Source organism: Polistes canadensis, unplaced genomic scaffold (genome assembly GCF_001313835.1).
Source record: "Polistes canadensis isolate GaletaPanama2010 unplaced genomic scaffold, ASM131383v1 scaffold_74, whole genome shotgun sequence".
Taxonomy (NCBI): Eukaryota; Metazoa; Arthropoda; class Insecta; order Hymenoptera; family Vespidae; genus Polistes; species Polistes canadensis.
In genome coordinates this window covers 329,659-347,454 of record NW_014569621.1, presented here as the reverse complement: position 1 = coordinate 347,454, position 17,796 = coordinate 329,659, and the positions used below count along the sequence as shown (strand labels likewise).

The following is a 17,796-nucleotide window of genomic DNA, read 5'->3' as shown; positions in this document are numbered from 1 at the left end:
TATTATTATTATTATTATTATTAGCGACTATACTAACGAATTAGGATTTTTAACCAATTAGCTGTGATTGACGAGTATAATACTCGTCATAGAAAAAAATGACAATATCAAAGCTAATTGGTTAATCAGACTCCTCCCTTTACCAATGTCCCCCTTCCTCAACCCTAATCTCTCATTTATACACATACGCGTCCTGAGCAAGTGTAAAAATCTTCTCACCAAGCGAAAATCAAAAGCAAAATTTTTTTACGAGATATTTGCACAGGACAATGATACTCAAATGAAATCGCAATATCAAAAAAAGGAAATAAAAAAAAAAGAAAGAAATAATAAACAAACAAATTAAGAAATTAAATAAATAAACGATAGTAGAGAGAGAGAGAGAGAGAGAGAGAGAGAGAATGAAATATGTGTCTCGATTTGCAGCCCGATGATTTATGTTTGAGTCGTTAGGAAAATAATTTCTTTAATCCTGCGAATGTGATTTTCGTATATTACGAGAATTTTGATAAATTTCTTGATAGATTTATTTGTCGATTTAATTTTATACTTCGTATCATCGTTTCCCTTGTCCTCCATAAAAACGAAAACCAAAGAATATAAGCCCCGACCTAATTTACGCACTGCCGATAATAATTTGTCTTTGTTGATAAAATAATAGGGGGGGGGGAGGAGGAGGAGGTTGAAAAGAAAAAGGAAAAATAATAGATAAAAAAAAGACGACGAGAAACTTCGTCTCGTGGATAAGAAAGTCTCAAGAGATTGCGCGTAGAAAAAAATCATAATGATTATTTTCTTCGATCGTATCGTAATAATAATGTAATTAAAGTTGTCGTTCTAAACGATATCTCATTGTTATAAAAAATTTATAAAATGGTATTATATGGTACTATAGAAAAAAAAAAAAAAAAAAAAAAAAAAAAAGGAAAAAAAAAATATCGAGCTCGTTGAACGACTCGACGAAGATACAATTTTCAAATTTCAACATTTACGAATTATTATCACGTGCTCATTGATTATTAGTGATAGTGATAGTCTTTTTAAACGAAGAGATCTAGTAAACGCTGTTGTTGACAAATAAAAAGAAAAATATTTAAGAAAAAACAAAATAAAAGAAAGAAAAGAAGGAAATGCATGGCAGAGAGTGAAAAACAAAAAAAAAACAAAGAAGAAGAAAACAAAAAGGCAAATATTGGCGTACGCGGAAAGAAATGTGAGAGAGGCACATATCAGTAGTAATTAAAAAAAAAACAAAAAAAAAAGAAAAAAAAGAAAAAAAAAGAAAAAAGAATAGAAAGACATAATAAGTATAAATAAATGAATACCTACATACATATGTACTTATGTATTATGTGTGTGCGCGTGCCTGTGTGTGTAGGTACGTATACGTATTTTTTAATTAGCGTTTTTACGTCATCGATTAACTGTAACGTAGACCGTCAATTATTATCGCCGTAATGATAATTAATTAATTATCAATCAATAGTTTTCAAAGTGTGATGTAAACAAGCCGGATTGAATAGCATTCTCATCAAATTGTGTTTTACGATCGATCGAACGAAGTTATCCTTAATGAAGAAAAAAAAAAAAAGAAGAGAAATAGGAAAAAGAAAGAAAATGAATTTTATTTCGTAACGAAGAACAAAGGCATTGCTAAAACGCACAAAATTAATCCGAAAAAAAAGAAAAAGAACGTTCCCTTGCGAGGAGACAGGAAACGAGACTTTCTTGATCCAACGAGAAGAAGGAAACGATACGAATGAATCGATGTATATAAAAAAAAAAGTGGGGGGGAGGGAGGGAAAGAAAAATGATTAAGAATTGGAGCATTCTCTGCTATCGTAAAGTCAATTTTATCTAATACGAATATGTATGGATGTATATTTACGTACTATTAAGAAAATAGTGATCGTATTCGGAATTAGTATGACGAGCACACTAACGTAAGACATTTAACTGAACGTAGTTTAAAAAAAGAAAAAGAGAGAGAGAGAGGGAGAAAGAGAAAATGTAATATGCTTATGTAGAAAATCGATGAGAAAAATTAAACAGAAGAATAACTAATGTAATTATGCTAACGATTAAAAAGAGAAAAGATTGAGATAAAGAAAGAGAGAGAGAGAGAAAGAGAGAAAGAGAGAGAGAGAAAAGGACTGTTGGCAAGATTATTTTGTATGCATGTATGTAAAACACACGACCTAGAACAGGGCTTCTCAAAGTTTTCCACTAAACTACCCCCTTTTATCCGAGCAAACATTTTCACTACCCTAACTTTATCTTTTCTTTATCGCTATCATAAACTCGTAAACATTACTATACGTGTACCGTTGCCAAACTGTTTTAACATGAATTTTCGATTATTGCTCGTTTAATAATTTGTTTACTTTGAGAAGCCCCGATCTAAAGGAAAAAGAAATGAATAAAGATAAAAAAAAAAGGAAAGAAAGATAGAGATGAGTGAGATGATCACTTCGTACGTAGTAAATCTCGCGTGTAATATCACATCTTTTCAGCTGACATCTTCAAAGGATAAAAATCGAGTTAGTTGTAAAATCGCGTATAAATAAGAGAGATTCGAAGAATTATTAGTTTATATGAATATTACTAGGATCGCGCACCGAATTGTAAAACGAAGGAAGAGAGAGAGAGAGAGAGGATAGCGAGTTTTATTTATTTATTTTCTTTTTTTTTTCTCTTTAAGAATAAAAAAGAGAAAAAGATGAATTAATTAATTAATTAATTAATTAATTAATTGACAAATAAAACTTAACGTACACGTAATATATACGCGTAACGATTTTTGAACAAAATTGTTGGAAGCTTCGTTGGTCGATCTCTATATATTGTATAGATACAATATTTAAATAATAAATATTTATTATATATTATCCTCTTTTTTCACATTCGTGTAGAAAGGATGAACAAAAATCTGAAACCTTTTACGCGAATCGTCTTCAATTCTAAAAGTATTACGAAAAAAAGGATATAAAATACGTTGGTTTAGCGAATTTCAAAATGGTTAAACTCGAATTTCGAAGCGGATCGATTTACGAAGCTCCAACAAGTTTATTTTTTTATAGAGTACATATAAATAGATATGTACATGTGTGTTGTATATGTACAAGTATATATATATGTAAATGTACGTATGTATGCGTTCGAAGTAACGGCGACGGGGTAGTTGCCTTCTATTGTAGAAAATAGAAAAAATAGAGAAAAAGAGAGAGAGAGAAAGAGATAGATAAAGAAAGAAAGAAATAGAAAAAGAAACAGGGACAGTATTTAAATATTTACATGCTATTTTTTACTGACGATTCGATATACTATTAGAAACGCGAGAGTCTCGTTGAAAAATTTAATTCCTCGTTTTTTTTTGGTTTTTTTACAGAAAAAGAAATAAAAAAAGAAAGAAAAGAAAAAAGAAAAACACAAGAAATAGCCAAGGGAACTCTCATAGACAGGAAAAAGATAAATAAAGAAAACCAAAATTAAAATGAGCAAATCGTAAGCAAATCAAAAAGTAATTTAAAAGAAGAAGAAAAAAAATACACAATAAAAGAAATAAAAAAATTAAGAAACTTTTAACAAATTCCAAGTTCTTAGTCTTTGAATTTAGTTAGAAAAGGAAAAAAGATATTACTTATATATTATACGTGTATAATACTTAAATCTTATACGAAGAGCAAGGTTTCGGTGCTTCTCGATTTTGGCGGGAGTTGATTTGAAAAAATTAATGATATTAAAAAGAAACGTCGCTACGTTCGAAACGCGACATAATTATAATAATACTAATAATAATAATAATAATAATAATAATAATGATAATAGTATAATAATAATAGTAATAATAATAATTATTAATAAAGTTATTAATAAAAATAAAGATTAGTCATAACGACGATGGTAATGATGATAATACTGATAATGGATAATACCAATATAAATAAACTATAAACCAGAAAGATAAAAAAGAAAGAGGGAAAGAGAGAGAGAGAGAGAGAGAGAGAGAAAGAGAAAGAGAAAGAGAGAAAGGAAGAACATTTATATCGTAGTCGTATAAGCGCTAAAAAAAAGGGGCTAGAAAACGTGTAGCATTTTTGGTTTTTCTACTGCGCGCTTTATAGGAATATATTAGAGGCGAGACTCGTTCTTTTTCAAAAAGTAGGATAAGCAACCGTAAGTTTTGGTCTTTAAGGGCCCGTGCTCGATAAAAAATAAAAGGTCCAAAGGGTTTGTGGCCTGTTGAATTTTATCGAGTTTATTTTTAGTAGTTTTGTTTAACAACGGACGGTACAGGTGAATGAGGATAAGAAAAAAAAAAAAAAACCAAATAAGCCAGGCGATAGAAATTATAAAAAAAAAAAAAAAAAAAGAAAAAATAATGACTATCCCATCTCGTGCTTAAAGCGACCTGTTATGATCTTGTATGTACGAATGATGGAATATCGAAGAGAAAAATCAAATAAAACGTTATACGATGCAATTTTGTTGAGAATGCTTTTTCTTTCATTTTTTGTTTTTTTTTTTTCCTCATTTTGCAGAATTTGAATTATTATACCGATCATCGATATAATTAAGATCTTCATTATCGACGTAAATTATATAACTTTTGTTTCTTTTTTTTTTTTCTAGTCAAATTTCGTTTCAATAGAATGTACATTGATCGTACATAGATACTCGTGGCAGTCGAGTTTGTTCATTCGCTTGAGAAAGATCTGTTTGAATATATATAAGATAATAAAAGGATACAAGATAAGAAGAGAATTAATAATGCAGGTGTATCTACAGTTCATTGTACTTCTACTTTCCAGTATTATAACCGCTACGATTATAGAAGGTATCTCTCGAACTAACACAATCTCTCAACTGGTTTTACAAAAATGAAATACATTTTGTAAAATTCTTTTTGCTTTCTATTCGTGTTCCAACGTACACACTCTTGAATTACATAGCAGAAAAACTCGCACAATAAGACAGATTATATGTCCAGCCATCCTGCGGTTATAGTCTTAACTATCCTTTTGCAATATAGCTTGTTCTTCTTTTCTAGTCATTGATGACCACCGATGGTGGATTAATAATAAAAAGAAAAAGAAAGAAAAATAACATTTTTTTTTTAAATTACATGCGTCAGAAGACGATAATCATAATACAACCGGTAGGACGTAATTTATTTGTTGACTATTTTTATGCGAGTTAGGATTAGTAAACATCTATGACGAACGTATTGAAAAAATTGTCACAGAAATAATAATAATATAATAATAATAATAATAATAATAATTTGTTTCTTACTTTGGAAGAAAGACAATTTTATAGAAGATACTTTTAGCAATACTCGTAAAGTAATAATGTAAAGCTATGGTAGACAATAAAAGACAATATCTTTTCTTATCACTGACAATGTTTATCAAAACTAGCTCGTACAAAAATAGCCGTGTGGTATAACGACAAATCAAATTATCATATTCAATTATTCACACTTGCAAATTAATTTTCTCGAAAACGTATCTACGCATAACGAAATGCTATAGCAAATTTTTGTTATATTTTGTCCCTTATAACAATCATCCCCTATCCGGTTGTGATTGATATTCGTACTCTATATATTTACTTTCGTCATCTTGTTTTCGGTTTGCAGACAGTCAATATTGGCATAGAATAGCACAAAACGAATTAGAAAAATCTCTTTTATATCGTTGGAATACAGGTAAAGCGAAAAACGTGATAATATTTGTCGGAGATGGCATGAGTCCCGATACCATAACAGCCAGTAGAATTTATCGAGCTGGTGAAACGAGTAATCTCGCTTGGGAAAAATTTCCACACATTGGTTTACTCAAGGTAGCGTAAGAATGTTCGATCGTTTAGATTACACGATTTTTATTTAAAAAACAATAATATGATTGAAACAATAAGATAGGTTCTTTTTGTTTTTATCATTTCTTCGAAAAAATTTAGACGTACAATACGAATAAACAAGTACCAGATTCGGCGTCCACAGCTACCGCATTATTTGGCGGAGTTAAAACCAATTACGAAGTTGTAGGTGTCGACGTTAATGTCAAATTGGGAGATTGCGAGGCTAGCTTGAATACAAGTTATCATGTTGAATCCATTATTGCATTGGCACAAGCTTCGGGCAAAGCTACAGGTTAGTGGTTGAGAGAACTAAGCAAAACCGATGAGACGTTTATAAGGATTTTGTTTGCTCGTATTTTAAAATTGTGTCATCTTTATTTAACATTATCTATTTAATTCCTAAAGGATTTGTAACAACGACAAGAGTAACCCATGCAACACCAGCACCTCTGTATGCACATTGTCCAAATCGAAGATGGGAATGCGAGGCAAAGATGCCTAAAAATATGACCGCTTGCAAGGATATTGCAAGACAACTCGTTGAGAACAAGCCTGGTAGAGACATCAAGGTAGATTAATCATCCTAGTCTCTTCGAGTAAATGTTAAGTAATGAACATCAATTTGCTCGTTCGTATAGGTGATAATGGGTGGCGGTAGGCAAACCTTGAGATCTAACGTTAAGTCTGGTAAATACGATCCGATTGACACGTGGGCTTGTTATAGTACAGATGGTCGGGATTTAATAAGAGATTGGGCAAAGGATAAACAAGAAAGAAAGATTGCCTTCAAAGTAGTCGAGAATAATGAACAATTGTCAATGGTTGATACCGAGAAGGTTGAATATTTGTTTGGTATATTTGCCAATGGTCATATTAAAATGGATTGGGAAAGAGAAAAAGGTCCAGAAGGGCAACCAAGTTTGGAAGAAATGACCGTGACTGCGTTGAAGGTTCTCAATAAATCAAAAAATGGTTACGTATTGGTGGTACGTTTGAAAAGTATTAATCATCTTGTTAAAATAAACAGTAATTTTCAGTAATCATACTTTCAGGTCGAAGGAGGATTGATTGATTTCGCTCATCATCGTGGCCATGCTGCCCAAGCTTTGCTAGAAACCGTAAGATTTTCTGACGCAATTAATGCTACTATTAACATGATCGACACGAAAGAAACTTTAGTTATTGTAACTAGCGATCATGGTCATTCTATGAGCTTCAATGGTTATAGCGATCGTGGTACATCGATTCTAGGTTGGATATGAACATTTCTTTCTTATTAACAATTTCATTTCATTTGATTTGATTTAATAAATATAAAAAATTATTCTCTTTTGTGTCTCTCAGGTATTGCTCAAAAATCTAGACACGATAAAATACCCTACACGACTTTAACATACAGTACCGGAGGTCCAAATAATGCAGCTTATACGATAAACAGTACTAAACATTTAACAAGAATCGATCCGTCTACTTATGACACCACAGCGTTCAATTATAGTCAACAAGCTGCTATCGTATCCGACGAAGCTTATCATGGAGGAGGAGACGTTGCAGTTTATGCTATTGGTATTGAACTCAAATAATTCAATTGTCATATTCGTAAAATCTACTTAATACAAATGATTATATACAATTTTATTGTTTTAGGTCCATCCGCGCATCTATTCCATAGCGTTCATGAGCAAAATTACGTTGCCCACGTAATAAGGTATGCTGCTGATCTAAAAAATTATGCGAACGGTAGCGAACAAATTAATCTTCATTACACTGTACTCGTAATATCAATCCTGTTAGGTATTACAACTATGTTAACTTTGTGCAAAGGATAAAAAGTAAACCTCTACAGTATTTTATTTATAAATTCTTACTTCAAATTTAACATTAAAAATTGTTCAACCATAGAAAAAAGGGTATATTTAAAAAGAATTTTATTATATACGAGTGTGTACATATGTGGATATACACATACATATATATATATACACAAATCTTATTTATAAATATATGCATAGATCCACATACACTTATACTTATTAATATTACTAATATCTATTTTTATTGTATTCAATTTAAGTATTACTAGAAGCTCTCCTAACAGATACAATCGTATCTACTCCATCACAGTTCCATTAATGAACCCTTCTTCGGGTAGTGAATCTTCAAAACTCTCTTTCTTCCTTCTTTATGAATTTTTGAAGCTTTCGCATAAATTCTATATTTAAGGAACTCTATCAAAAATTCCTTATATACAATATAAATTCTATCTTTCCTATTCTTTTTTTTTCTTTTTTATTATTATCCACTTCGATTATATTTTCATCTCATTTCCCTTAAATATTTTCTTTTTTTTTTTTTTTTTAAATATTATATTTACATAAACATTATACGTTAAAACAATTGTTGTCAGTCTTATGCAGCATAGAGGATTAGATAGTTCTCTTAATTAATATAATAATATCGATGAACGCGGATTTAAACGCTAAAGTATAGTAAATAATAAATGGGTACGTACATACGTATATATGTGGCGAGACTAATTCAAAATTAATCCGACAATATTTGACGCGACAATCGATTGAAATTTGTCAAAGAAAAAATTGCTTTGGCGAAATTAATTAATCTAACGAAGTCGCAGTTGCACGATTTAAATCTATACATTTATATAATATATGTATATAATATATGTATATAATATATTTAATAAATATATAACGCTGATCTATTCTCTAACGATGCATAACGGCTTGCACACGTAGCAAGTCCGTTTGATCTAAAGTACAAAGAAGGAAGAAAAGAAAGATTAAAGTAAGAATGATATAAATGATATTAAAGAAAGACTTAATTATTAATTATTTGAGTTCTTAAGGCCAATTGTACGGCTCAATCACTGATTTTAACTATCAGCTTAAAGCGCAAACATTCGAAAAAAGAATTTCTATAATTATGTGTGTATATATATATATATAGAAACATATATTATATACAAATATATACATATTATATAAATTACGTATAAGTATATATATTATATATAATATATCTATGATACAGGATATTTTTTTCGTCTAACTCGACCATTTAACATATCTCATTTATTTCGTAAGATAGAATAAAATGTCAGAGGAAAAAAAATATTCTATTAGAAGGCGCCGATATAGTGAAAAGACGAATTTTTTTCAAAATCTGCATATTTATACTAAAATATTCTTATAGCTTATAAAAAAATAAATCCAATGATGTACGACATCGGACCATCAGATGATCTTTGTCGAGAAATTTGAAAAATGGTTTCCTTTGTACATGAGAAGAATTTTTGCTTGTATGAGTGTGTCTTATACGTTGATTTGCATTTGATTAGAATTCCTGATAAACATTTCACAATTTTCTCGGAGAAGGTCACTTAATGGTCAATATGTTGTTCATCGTTGGATTCGTTATTTTTATAAATTATAAGAATATTCTAATATAAATATTCAGTTCCATTTTATAGAAAAGAAATTCGACCTTTCGTTATAACGGCGCCTTCGAATAGAATATTTTTGGTAGTCGAATTAGGCGAAAAAACCCAATATACATATATACATACGTTTTGCATAAAAAAGAAATTAACGAAATGCGATAGTACGTGTTGGTGAAAGTTAGAAAGATAAATTTAAAATACGAATATAAGAAATTCTCAGCGTTAATTTTCTCATTAAGAGGAACCACTTATTCTGCGTATTCATCAATCTATATTTAATACCTATCTATCTACTTTATGCGTGTTTTTCTCTTTCTTTCTCCTTATTGTATTCGAACCGTCTAAGCTTCGTTTCGAGTCAAAAATGGCCAAGACCTTCGAGAGTCTGTCTAGTCGTTGATATTCTTCAATCGTTTCACCGTCTGACGAAGGTTTTGGCCGTACAGCATAGTAATATCTATTTGTTTAAATGAATCATTTTATAATTCTTAAAAGTATATCACTGAATTTTTTTCCCCTTGATAATCCTATTATTTTTATTATCTATTGAATTGTTTCTTGAATATTTTTTGCTTTTACTCTCGTGAAAGAAAATTCTAAATGCGATGCCGGCCGAGAACATGAGAGCGCTAACGAGGAAAACGAAACCAGGCGTGTACTTTTCTAATATCAATAACGAATAAAGTACAGCCATTTGCAAGGCTAATATCAATGGTATTAGATAAATAGCAATTGTAAGGAAGATCGAGATTTGATTTCGTCTCTGACGTTGGAAACATTGGAATTTGTTTATTGATTTTCGTTCATCGTCTACTAGCCCAAGTTCCTTAGTTTTATCTTTTTTCGATTCAATTGAAATCTTTTTAGCAATAACGTTGCTATCCTTATTGCTGTTATTGTCGTTATACAAAGTTGTATATCGTATAAACTTGTAAAAATATAAGAATCGTTTAACGAGGCTTCGTACCAATTCGCCGATACATACATTCACCCTTTTTGCAACCGGATGGGACTTCGAATTATCGTACGAGTAAAGCAGATACGGAAAAAGATTCAAATTCTGGCAGCAATGGCGGAGTTTTTGCATCGATGCGTTTCTAAAGAGTAACGGTGGTCCGCTATAATTTCCATCTGTAAAAAAAGACAAAAAAAAAGACAAATAAAATTAATAATGAAAGAAATAATGAAAGAAATAAAGAAAGAAAGATTGAAAGGAAAAATGAACAAGCCGAGATAGGAGAGAGGTGGGTATATGCGAAAAAGATAAATGAGTTGATGAAAATACTCGCGGTTACATCACATTTGCAGCGATACGTCAATTTTTGCGATAACTCGGTTCGATAATAAAATATTAATACGTTTTTACAAAACAAGTGGATTTTATGAACGATCTGAAGGCTAAAGTTTTCTTTTTCTTTTTTTTATTCTTTTTTCTTTGTATTCCATCTTTTGTTCTATTTACCTTTAAGCATGTTGGAAACTCGTCGTACGAGGGTTGCTGGTTTCCCTTTTATGATAGTTGTTTCCTCCTTAGTAATTCCCGAAACGTTTGCCATTCTTGTTTCACGTATATGGGCAAAGATCAAGGAAATCTGTTTTTCTTTATCCTCTTCTCTTCTCTTCACCACCACCCCTTCTTCTTCTTCTTCTTCTTCTTTTTCTTCTTCTATTTCTTCTTAATTCTTTGAATTCGATCTGATCTGAACTCAATGTTATTAGATAAGTCTCTTTACTTCAAAGTCCTTTTTACATTAAATTACGATGATATATCCGCAATTCTTTTTTCTTTTTCTAAACAAAATTAAAAATAACATTGGTTTTAGCATTTTCAATTATTAAAACAACAGGTTGGAGATAAGGGTAAATGTCAGGAGCAAAGATCAAAGATATAACAATCATGTGATTAAAAACTTAGAAATAAATTTTGAAAAGATTTGCTGTTAACCTCGCGGATTGCGAACGATCTTTACCGATATATAAAATAAGATAAAATAAAATAAAATAAAAAGAACCGTCAAGCTTCGATAGCCTATCCGTTGAATCCGTTAACCTCAAGTGATAAATCGTTTTTCATTCGCAAATACATATATAATTTGCATTTAATTCGCAATCCTTGTTGAACATTTTCAATTTTAAATAAAAGAGATAAAATGTAGAGACATTCGTAGCGTTCCATACCGTTTGAAATATATCATGAAAATAGAAAATAATTTTGAAAGATAGAATAACATCAAATACAAATTAACAATAAATACAAATTTCATCGGAAAGAGAGAGAGAGAGAGAGAGAGAGAGAGAGAGAGAGAGAGAGAGAGAGAAAAAGATAGATAGAATAGAAGACAATAAAATTAAATGAGAAAAAGAAGAACAACGATGTTATAAATTCGAAGTTTCTTTTTAAACGATCAACATATAATACGTAAAAGAGTAAAAAATAACAGTATGTTTATTACTGAGAGTGTAATTTGTAGAAAAACTAGAAAATCAATTATAAACCTGATTATGTTTACTTCTATAATCTTTCTCAGCAATTACCGAGACTTCTACCTACGTCGCAATAGTTACGCACTTTTTATCTATCTCAGAAATGTTGTGTGTGTGCGTGTGTATGTGTATATTATACGTAGCATGTTACCTACATGCGAAATCCCCCTTCGGAATTGACTGGCTCCATAACAGCATACCAGTAACATACGATTTATATAAACGAGACGGAATTATCCGTTATATGGTGTGTTATGTCAAACTTTTTTATTTATCGTATTTTTCGTGATCAAGGTAACACAGTTGAAAAGTTCGAATCCAAAATTCATAAATAATTTTATACATGAACGTAAAAAAAGTAAAAAAATTAAAAAAAAAAAAAAAAGAAACGTGATAATAAAATGTAAAATATATTCAATTTCTACAAACGTTCCCGATACTATCGACTTTATTATTTGTTTAAAAAAAAATAATAATTACGAATAACTCAGAGGCGATATCCAAAGTCCAATAGTTATAATATTTCAAATTTTATTTTTTATACGCTCGAAAAATTAAATAAAAAAAATGAAATTAAATATGAACGTTTATATTATATTGTAAAAAATAAAAAAAAAACCCATATAAAATATTTATCATCGCTATTTATATTTGTAAACCTAAAAACAAACGTTCTTGTACTTCAAACTTTGTTGTTTGTTTTCTCAAGAAAAAGAAAACAAACAAAAAAAAAATATTTGGAAAATATAAGGTACTCGAATTTCGATGATACGGCACTGGAGACACAGTAAATAACGTTTCGATCGACCCCGTTCGAACGAATATTGTTTAACGTCATTTCTCACGAGACAAATTAGACTCTACAATGTCGAAACTTCTAGTTAGGGTGGTCAATTGATATAATAAAAAATCATGAAGCAGGGAAAGTAAGTAGGCAATGACTGTAGTATATGTATGTATATAATACTACATTAATTAACTGAACGCTGGAAACTTCTATACAGAAATTTTCTGCTCCTCTTCTTCTATCCTCTTTCTCTCTAATGACTATACATTTGTATTACATCATTTCTACTGATGTATAATTTCTCATAGAATATTTTATATTTCCTAATTCATTATCTTTTCTATATGATTATATACAAATATTTGTAATAAATACCTTGGCAAAGTTTTCTTCCTGGTTTAGATGTATTCCTTATAAAGATTGAATATTATTGAATATGGTCGAAATATTATTGCCATATTCTATAGAAAAAAAAAATGAAAATAAAATAATGCCAGTCGTCTGTTTGTTCCTTCGATTTATTGAAAAACTTGTTGTTTCTTCGATCATCCGGTAAACTCGAATGAAAGGCACTACCGGTTGTAACCACGACTAAATACAAACAATGACTGCTTCGAACTAAACGACGCACGCAACTACGGAAATGGGTAAAGAGAGGAATGGTTAAAGCGAGGGGGACGACACAAGCGCCATCAAGTGTCGGAAATACAAACTTTTTACTGATCGAGAAAGAGAAATGTTATAAAACGAACGCTGATTGGTCGAGATTGTATCTCGAACGTCGACGAACTCGTAGGAATCGACCGAAACACGCGTCCCTGATTTTTCAAGGATTAAACTCAATTTAACTCGAAGGGCCATCAAAGAGGCAACAACTACGAGTCTTCGGTCACGTATGCACACGTTGCACTCTCGATAAATATCATACATTGTTTTACGTTCTATCCTTTTCTTTCAGTTTTTATCTTGAATATTCTTTAAATAGATTTTGAGATCGTCGACTTTAGTTCATTCCAATGATTCATCGGAATTCAAGAAATTATATCGATTAGCAGTTCAGGTATTTGATAGAAACATTTAATATCGATCGAAAAAAGATATTTTATTCGTCAATATTGATTTTTCCATTTAATTACTATTAATTTCGTAAATATTCGAATTGATATCTGTGTCTTACATTAAATAAAAATATATCATTTTTTAAATTAGAGATCGAATTCGTGATATTATTTAATCGGAAAAATTTAGAATCATGTCAAACTAATCTAGTAAATTGCTCTAATTTTTAAATCTATTTTATTCCTACAATATTTATATCTACTTCGTATCTTGATCGATTTTAAAATAGATTATCGTATTTAGATTATTTTATTGTTTCGCGAAAAAATGGTCGAAAAGATTAAAGATGTTCAAATACTTGTTCAAAATATTTGATCGATCGGATTAATTGATAATAAAAGAACAGGTGTACGAACAAGTGTGTAGAAGTTTAAAGTTAATCTTTTTTAAACTAAAGATTAGAATTACGGTATTGTTTAATTAAATAAATTTAGAACGACGCTTTTACACGATTAAACAATTATACTTGTAAATTATAAAACAAATAATAGATCACCTTTTATTTATTAACTTGATAAGATTTTCTTTTAATTAAGTTATTAAAACTGTTATAAAAATCTGGATTAATAAGCGTGTTTTTTATTATCTAAATGACGTCATGCAGGTGCATTCTAATTGCAAATATATTGCAAATGTAAAACACATTTTTCGATCAGTTGTAACCTTTGAACCTAAATATTATTCGTGCCGTTTGCGTGCAAAATATATATATATATGTATTTGTCTGAAAAAAACTAAAGTTAAAACATACAATTTTATTTGAAATCTTATTGAGTTAGGCGAATTATTTTTTCTATTTCTTCTACGCGGAAATACAAATATATGTGAACGAGTGAGTGTAAGTTTATGTGAATTAATATGCACATATGTGTGTATCGTGGGAAGATAGAAACATAAAATAGAAAAGATTTCGACGTATCATAAATACTCTTAAGCAATTATGTTTGAATGTATCTTTTTCACAAATCGACCTCTTTTTTTAGAAACCAGTTTTCTAAATTTCTCGAAAACTAAATTTTAAAGGCGAATAGCTTAATCATGAAATCAAAATTTTAATCTCAAATATAAGAAAAATATTCATGGAAATTTTGTGTTTCAACACCTGCCTATACTGCATGCACCCCTATGAACCCGGAGACATGAAAATGTGATTTTTCGTTTTATGATTTTCCAAGCGAAGGTTATCTAATCTTGAGATAGGACCTTCTTTATTGATTTAAGGGATTACATTACATTTCCTTCACAATTTTATAAATTTACCGAATTATGCAAATGTACAAATGTTTATTCGACGACAAATGTCTCCAATTATGCAACGAAATTTCGTAAAAAAAAAAAAAACTCGATCTATCGCGTAATTTTTATTTGCTTCGATTCAAACGCGTGGAGGAGCCATCGCAAAATTTCATATTTAACATAAGAGAATAAGTAAAGAAGCGGTGGGGGTGTGGGGTGGGGTTGGGTTAAAAAGAAATAAAACAAAAGATATAAATCTAAACGAGCGAGACAAGAGTATTAAAGATACAACGTAGAAAAAATTTACAAATAAAAATACAAATAAAGATAAATAAATGGAACGAGTGGAAGATAAGAGAGAGAGAGAGAAAAAAAATAAAAGGAAAAAAAGCTTTTGCCTCGGTGCAAAGGCCTTTTGATTTCTCGTTTTCGTGGTCACGCTTCCTCCGCATGAAACTGATCTTAAAAAGAGGGAAAAAGAGAGTAGGTAGAGAAAGAAGTATTATATCCGAACATGTGCAAGAAGAAGACAAAGAGGAGAAGATGCATACTCGTCACGTGCGGTCTCGTGGCTGTATCTTTTTTTTCCCTCTACTTGTTTCTTCTCCAATACCCCTTTTTCAATCGTTTCTTTCTATTACCACCTCTCGTTTTCTTACTTGCTTTTAGATTTTTATTTATATACGTATTTGTTACATCAGAGATCAATGAATCATTGCATAACATATTATCGGACCAACCTCGTTTGGTCACTGTTTATTTATTCAGTCTTTGGTATCTTTTTTCACTAATTTGTTGATTATTTAGATAAATCGAAGAAAAAGTTTCGTTTGAGAAGATTCAGCGATACATGAATATTAGGTTGTATGAGATAGAAATTTCTTTTTTTTCTTCTTTTTTTTTAGCACAGATATTAATATTCCGTTAGTCGCGTTTACCGATATCCAATTTTGCTTTAAATCTAAAAAGTTAATAGAATTTCACCAGTTACTGTGAATATAACTGTGTTTGTAATCGCGTTGTTTTGTCTATTTTGAAAAATATTTAAAATTTCAGATTCTATAAGTACTGGACAAGAGCACGTTTGAATTATTACTAAAATATTTTTCTATGACAATGATTAGAATTAAATTATCTTTTACAATAACAATTAATTTTGATAATTTATGTATTTTGATAATAGTATTCTTTATGAAATATCTGCAAATAATATTAATTAAAGAAATAAATGTTCGAGCAAATAATATGGCCTGTCTGTTTTCGTTGATCTTCTTTTTTTAACGAAGGAAGTGTAAACAATTTTATACAATTTTATACATTTTTCTTATTTTTATTACCTTCCAACTTTATTGTCTTCCTTATCGGTTTAATATTTTTTAGATAGCAGATATGAGAGTCAAAGAATGTTACACAATTAATTCTTATCGATCTTATCAATCTGAAGTTGAGAGAAAATCACGTTGAGTTTGAAATAAAAAGAAAAAAAGAAAAAAAGAAAAAAAAAAAAGCTACAGCAATTGACAAAGATGATTACAATTTTTTATGTTGTCTTTTCAATTAAAATAATTATTCAAAAACTGAAACAACTTCGTTAACAACATTTATAAATTATCTCTTCGCGAAATAAATATTATGTTAATTGTTTATTCATAATAATATTATATATTGAATATCTTATCCGTAAAAAAATAAAATAAATGTATCGGTAAGAACAAGTTTTTTTTCACTTTATAAATGATAACTGTCGAGAGTTATCTTTTTACAGAAAATTAACTCAATTAATTGCAAAAGAAATGATTAGTATAACAATAGCCTAGATCTTAATTAACTTTGAAGTAAACAAACAGATTCATCGAAAAAAATATTTCGAAAACGAAGTCAATTAAACGTTAAATTATATACCAAATTTCTAATATCGTATTTTCAATTACCTACAAAGAGATCATTAAAAAATGTCAAATATAAATTATTCCTATAAATGATGAATATAAAATAATGATCGAATATTTTTTTTAAATACATAAAGTAAAACATATATATTAGTCATCCCATGTTTTTACTATTATTAAAATGTTTTTTAATATATCAGGATCGGTATACCCATTAAAGTGAGAATAATATAAACTAAATTTGTTTAAAAATTACATAATTATTAATATACTTCGAATAAAAAACGATCAGATATTTTATTACATGTAAATAAAAAACTTAAAGTGGTCACTAGACAGGAACGTTAAAACAATTTAAAATATTAACAGAGTATATTAAAATGTTCGACATACCTTAATTAATTGTTAATTAATCGAAAAAAATGAATATTCTAATGAAGAAGCACGGAGCACAAGTAAGGAGCACCATCCTCTTCGAAATCCGTCGTTAGACTGGTTCATTGTCCTCTGTGAAAGTTCTTTTATTCAAAGTTGTTTTCCGAAGGTTATATATGTATAACATAAGGAATATTCAAAATAGAAAGAAGTTATACATTACGGAAAGTCAGGAAAACAACATTGAATAAAAGAACATTCACAGAGGACAACGGGCCAGTCGGAAGGGGGATCCCGAGGAGGACGGTACGTAAATCATATTCTTCGAGCTCTTAAACAACAATAGACATTACTATCGAATAATTAACAATTATTTTAATATTCTAATACACTCTAATTATATTTAAGATTGTTTTAACGCATATACATTTATTTAAACATTACATACATATTAACGTATTTTGAATATTAATTAAGTTCGATTGTATGTTTTATTAGATGAAAATTTTAACCCTTTCTCTTCGAAGTTATCACTGCGCATGAGCGTTAAGATAATTACATAAAAATGATAAAAATACTAAAAT

At 29.6% G+C, this 17,796-nt stretch overlaps 2 protein-coding genes across 2 annotated transcripts; one reads left to right on the top strand and one right to left on the bottom strand.

Annotated features, from left to right (window-relative positions):
* The first annotated feature begins 3,814 nt into the window (after nucleotides 1-3,814).
* On the top strand, nucleotides 3,815-7,710 carry LOC106786437 (alkaline phosphatase). The gene is made up of 8 exons (XM_014747845.1): nucleotides 3,815-4,837; nucleotides 5,642-5,844; nucleotides 5,962-6,154; nucleotides 6,268-6,431; nucleotides 6,501-6,848; nucleotides 6,915-7,113; nucleotides 7,207-7,428; nucleotides 7,510-7,710. The coding sequence occupies exons 1-8, from the start codon at nucleotides 4,771-4,773 to the stop codon at nucleotides 7,689-7,691; spliced, it is 1,578 nt and encodes a 525-aa protein (XP_014603331.1). The 5' UTR covers nucleotides 3,815-4,770; the 3' UTR covers nucleotides 7,692-7,710.
* A 470-nt stretch (nucleotides 7,711-8,180) lies between these two features.
* On the bottom strand, nucleotides 8,181-13,233 carry LOC106786438. Its single transcript, XM_014747846.1, has 3 exons — nucleotides 12,969-13,233; nucleotides 10,785-11,113; nucleotides 8,181-10,453 (listed from the first exon to the last, which is right to left on the bottom strand). The coding sequence occupies exons 2-3, from the start codon at nucleotides 10,876-10,878 to the stop codon at nucleotides 9,822-9,824; spliced, it is 726 nt and encodes a 241-aa protein (XP_014603332.1). The 5' UTR covers nucleotides 10,879-11,113; nucleotides 12,969-13,233; the 3' UTR covers nucleotides 8,181-9,821.
* Nucleotides 13,234-17,796: the final 4,563 nt, after the last annotated feature.

What these genes read in the sequence shown, in the direction of transcription:
- LOC106786438 (XM_014747846.1), bottom strand. Translation starts at nt 10,878, where the DNA reads ATGGCAAACGTTTCGGGAATTACTAAGGAGGAAACAACTATCATAAAA. An exon ending in AGTTTCCAACATGCTTAAAG is followed by an intron (nt 10,454 to 10,784) that starts GTAAATAGAACA and finishes CTTTTTTTACAG; the next exon opens with ATGGAAATTATAGCGGACCA.
- LOC106786437 (XM_014747845.1), top strand. Translation starts at nt 4,771, where the DNA reads ATGCAGGTGTATCTACAGTTCATTGTACTTCTACTTTCCAGTATTATA. An exon ending in AACCGCTACGATTATAGAAG is followed by an intron (nt 4,838 to 5,641) that starts GTATCTCTCGAA and finishes TTCGGTTTGCAG; the next exon opens with ACAGTCAATATTGGCATAGA. An exon ending in CGTTGCAGTTTATGCTATTG is followed by an intron (nt 7,429 to 7,509) that starts GTATTGAACTCA and finishes TTATTGTTTTAG; the next exon opens with GTCCATCCGCGCATCTATTC.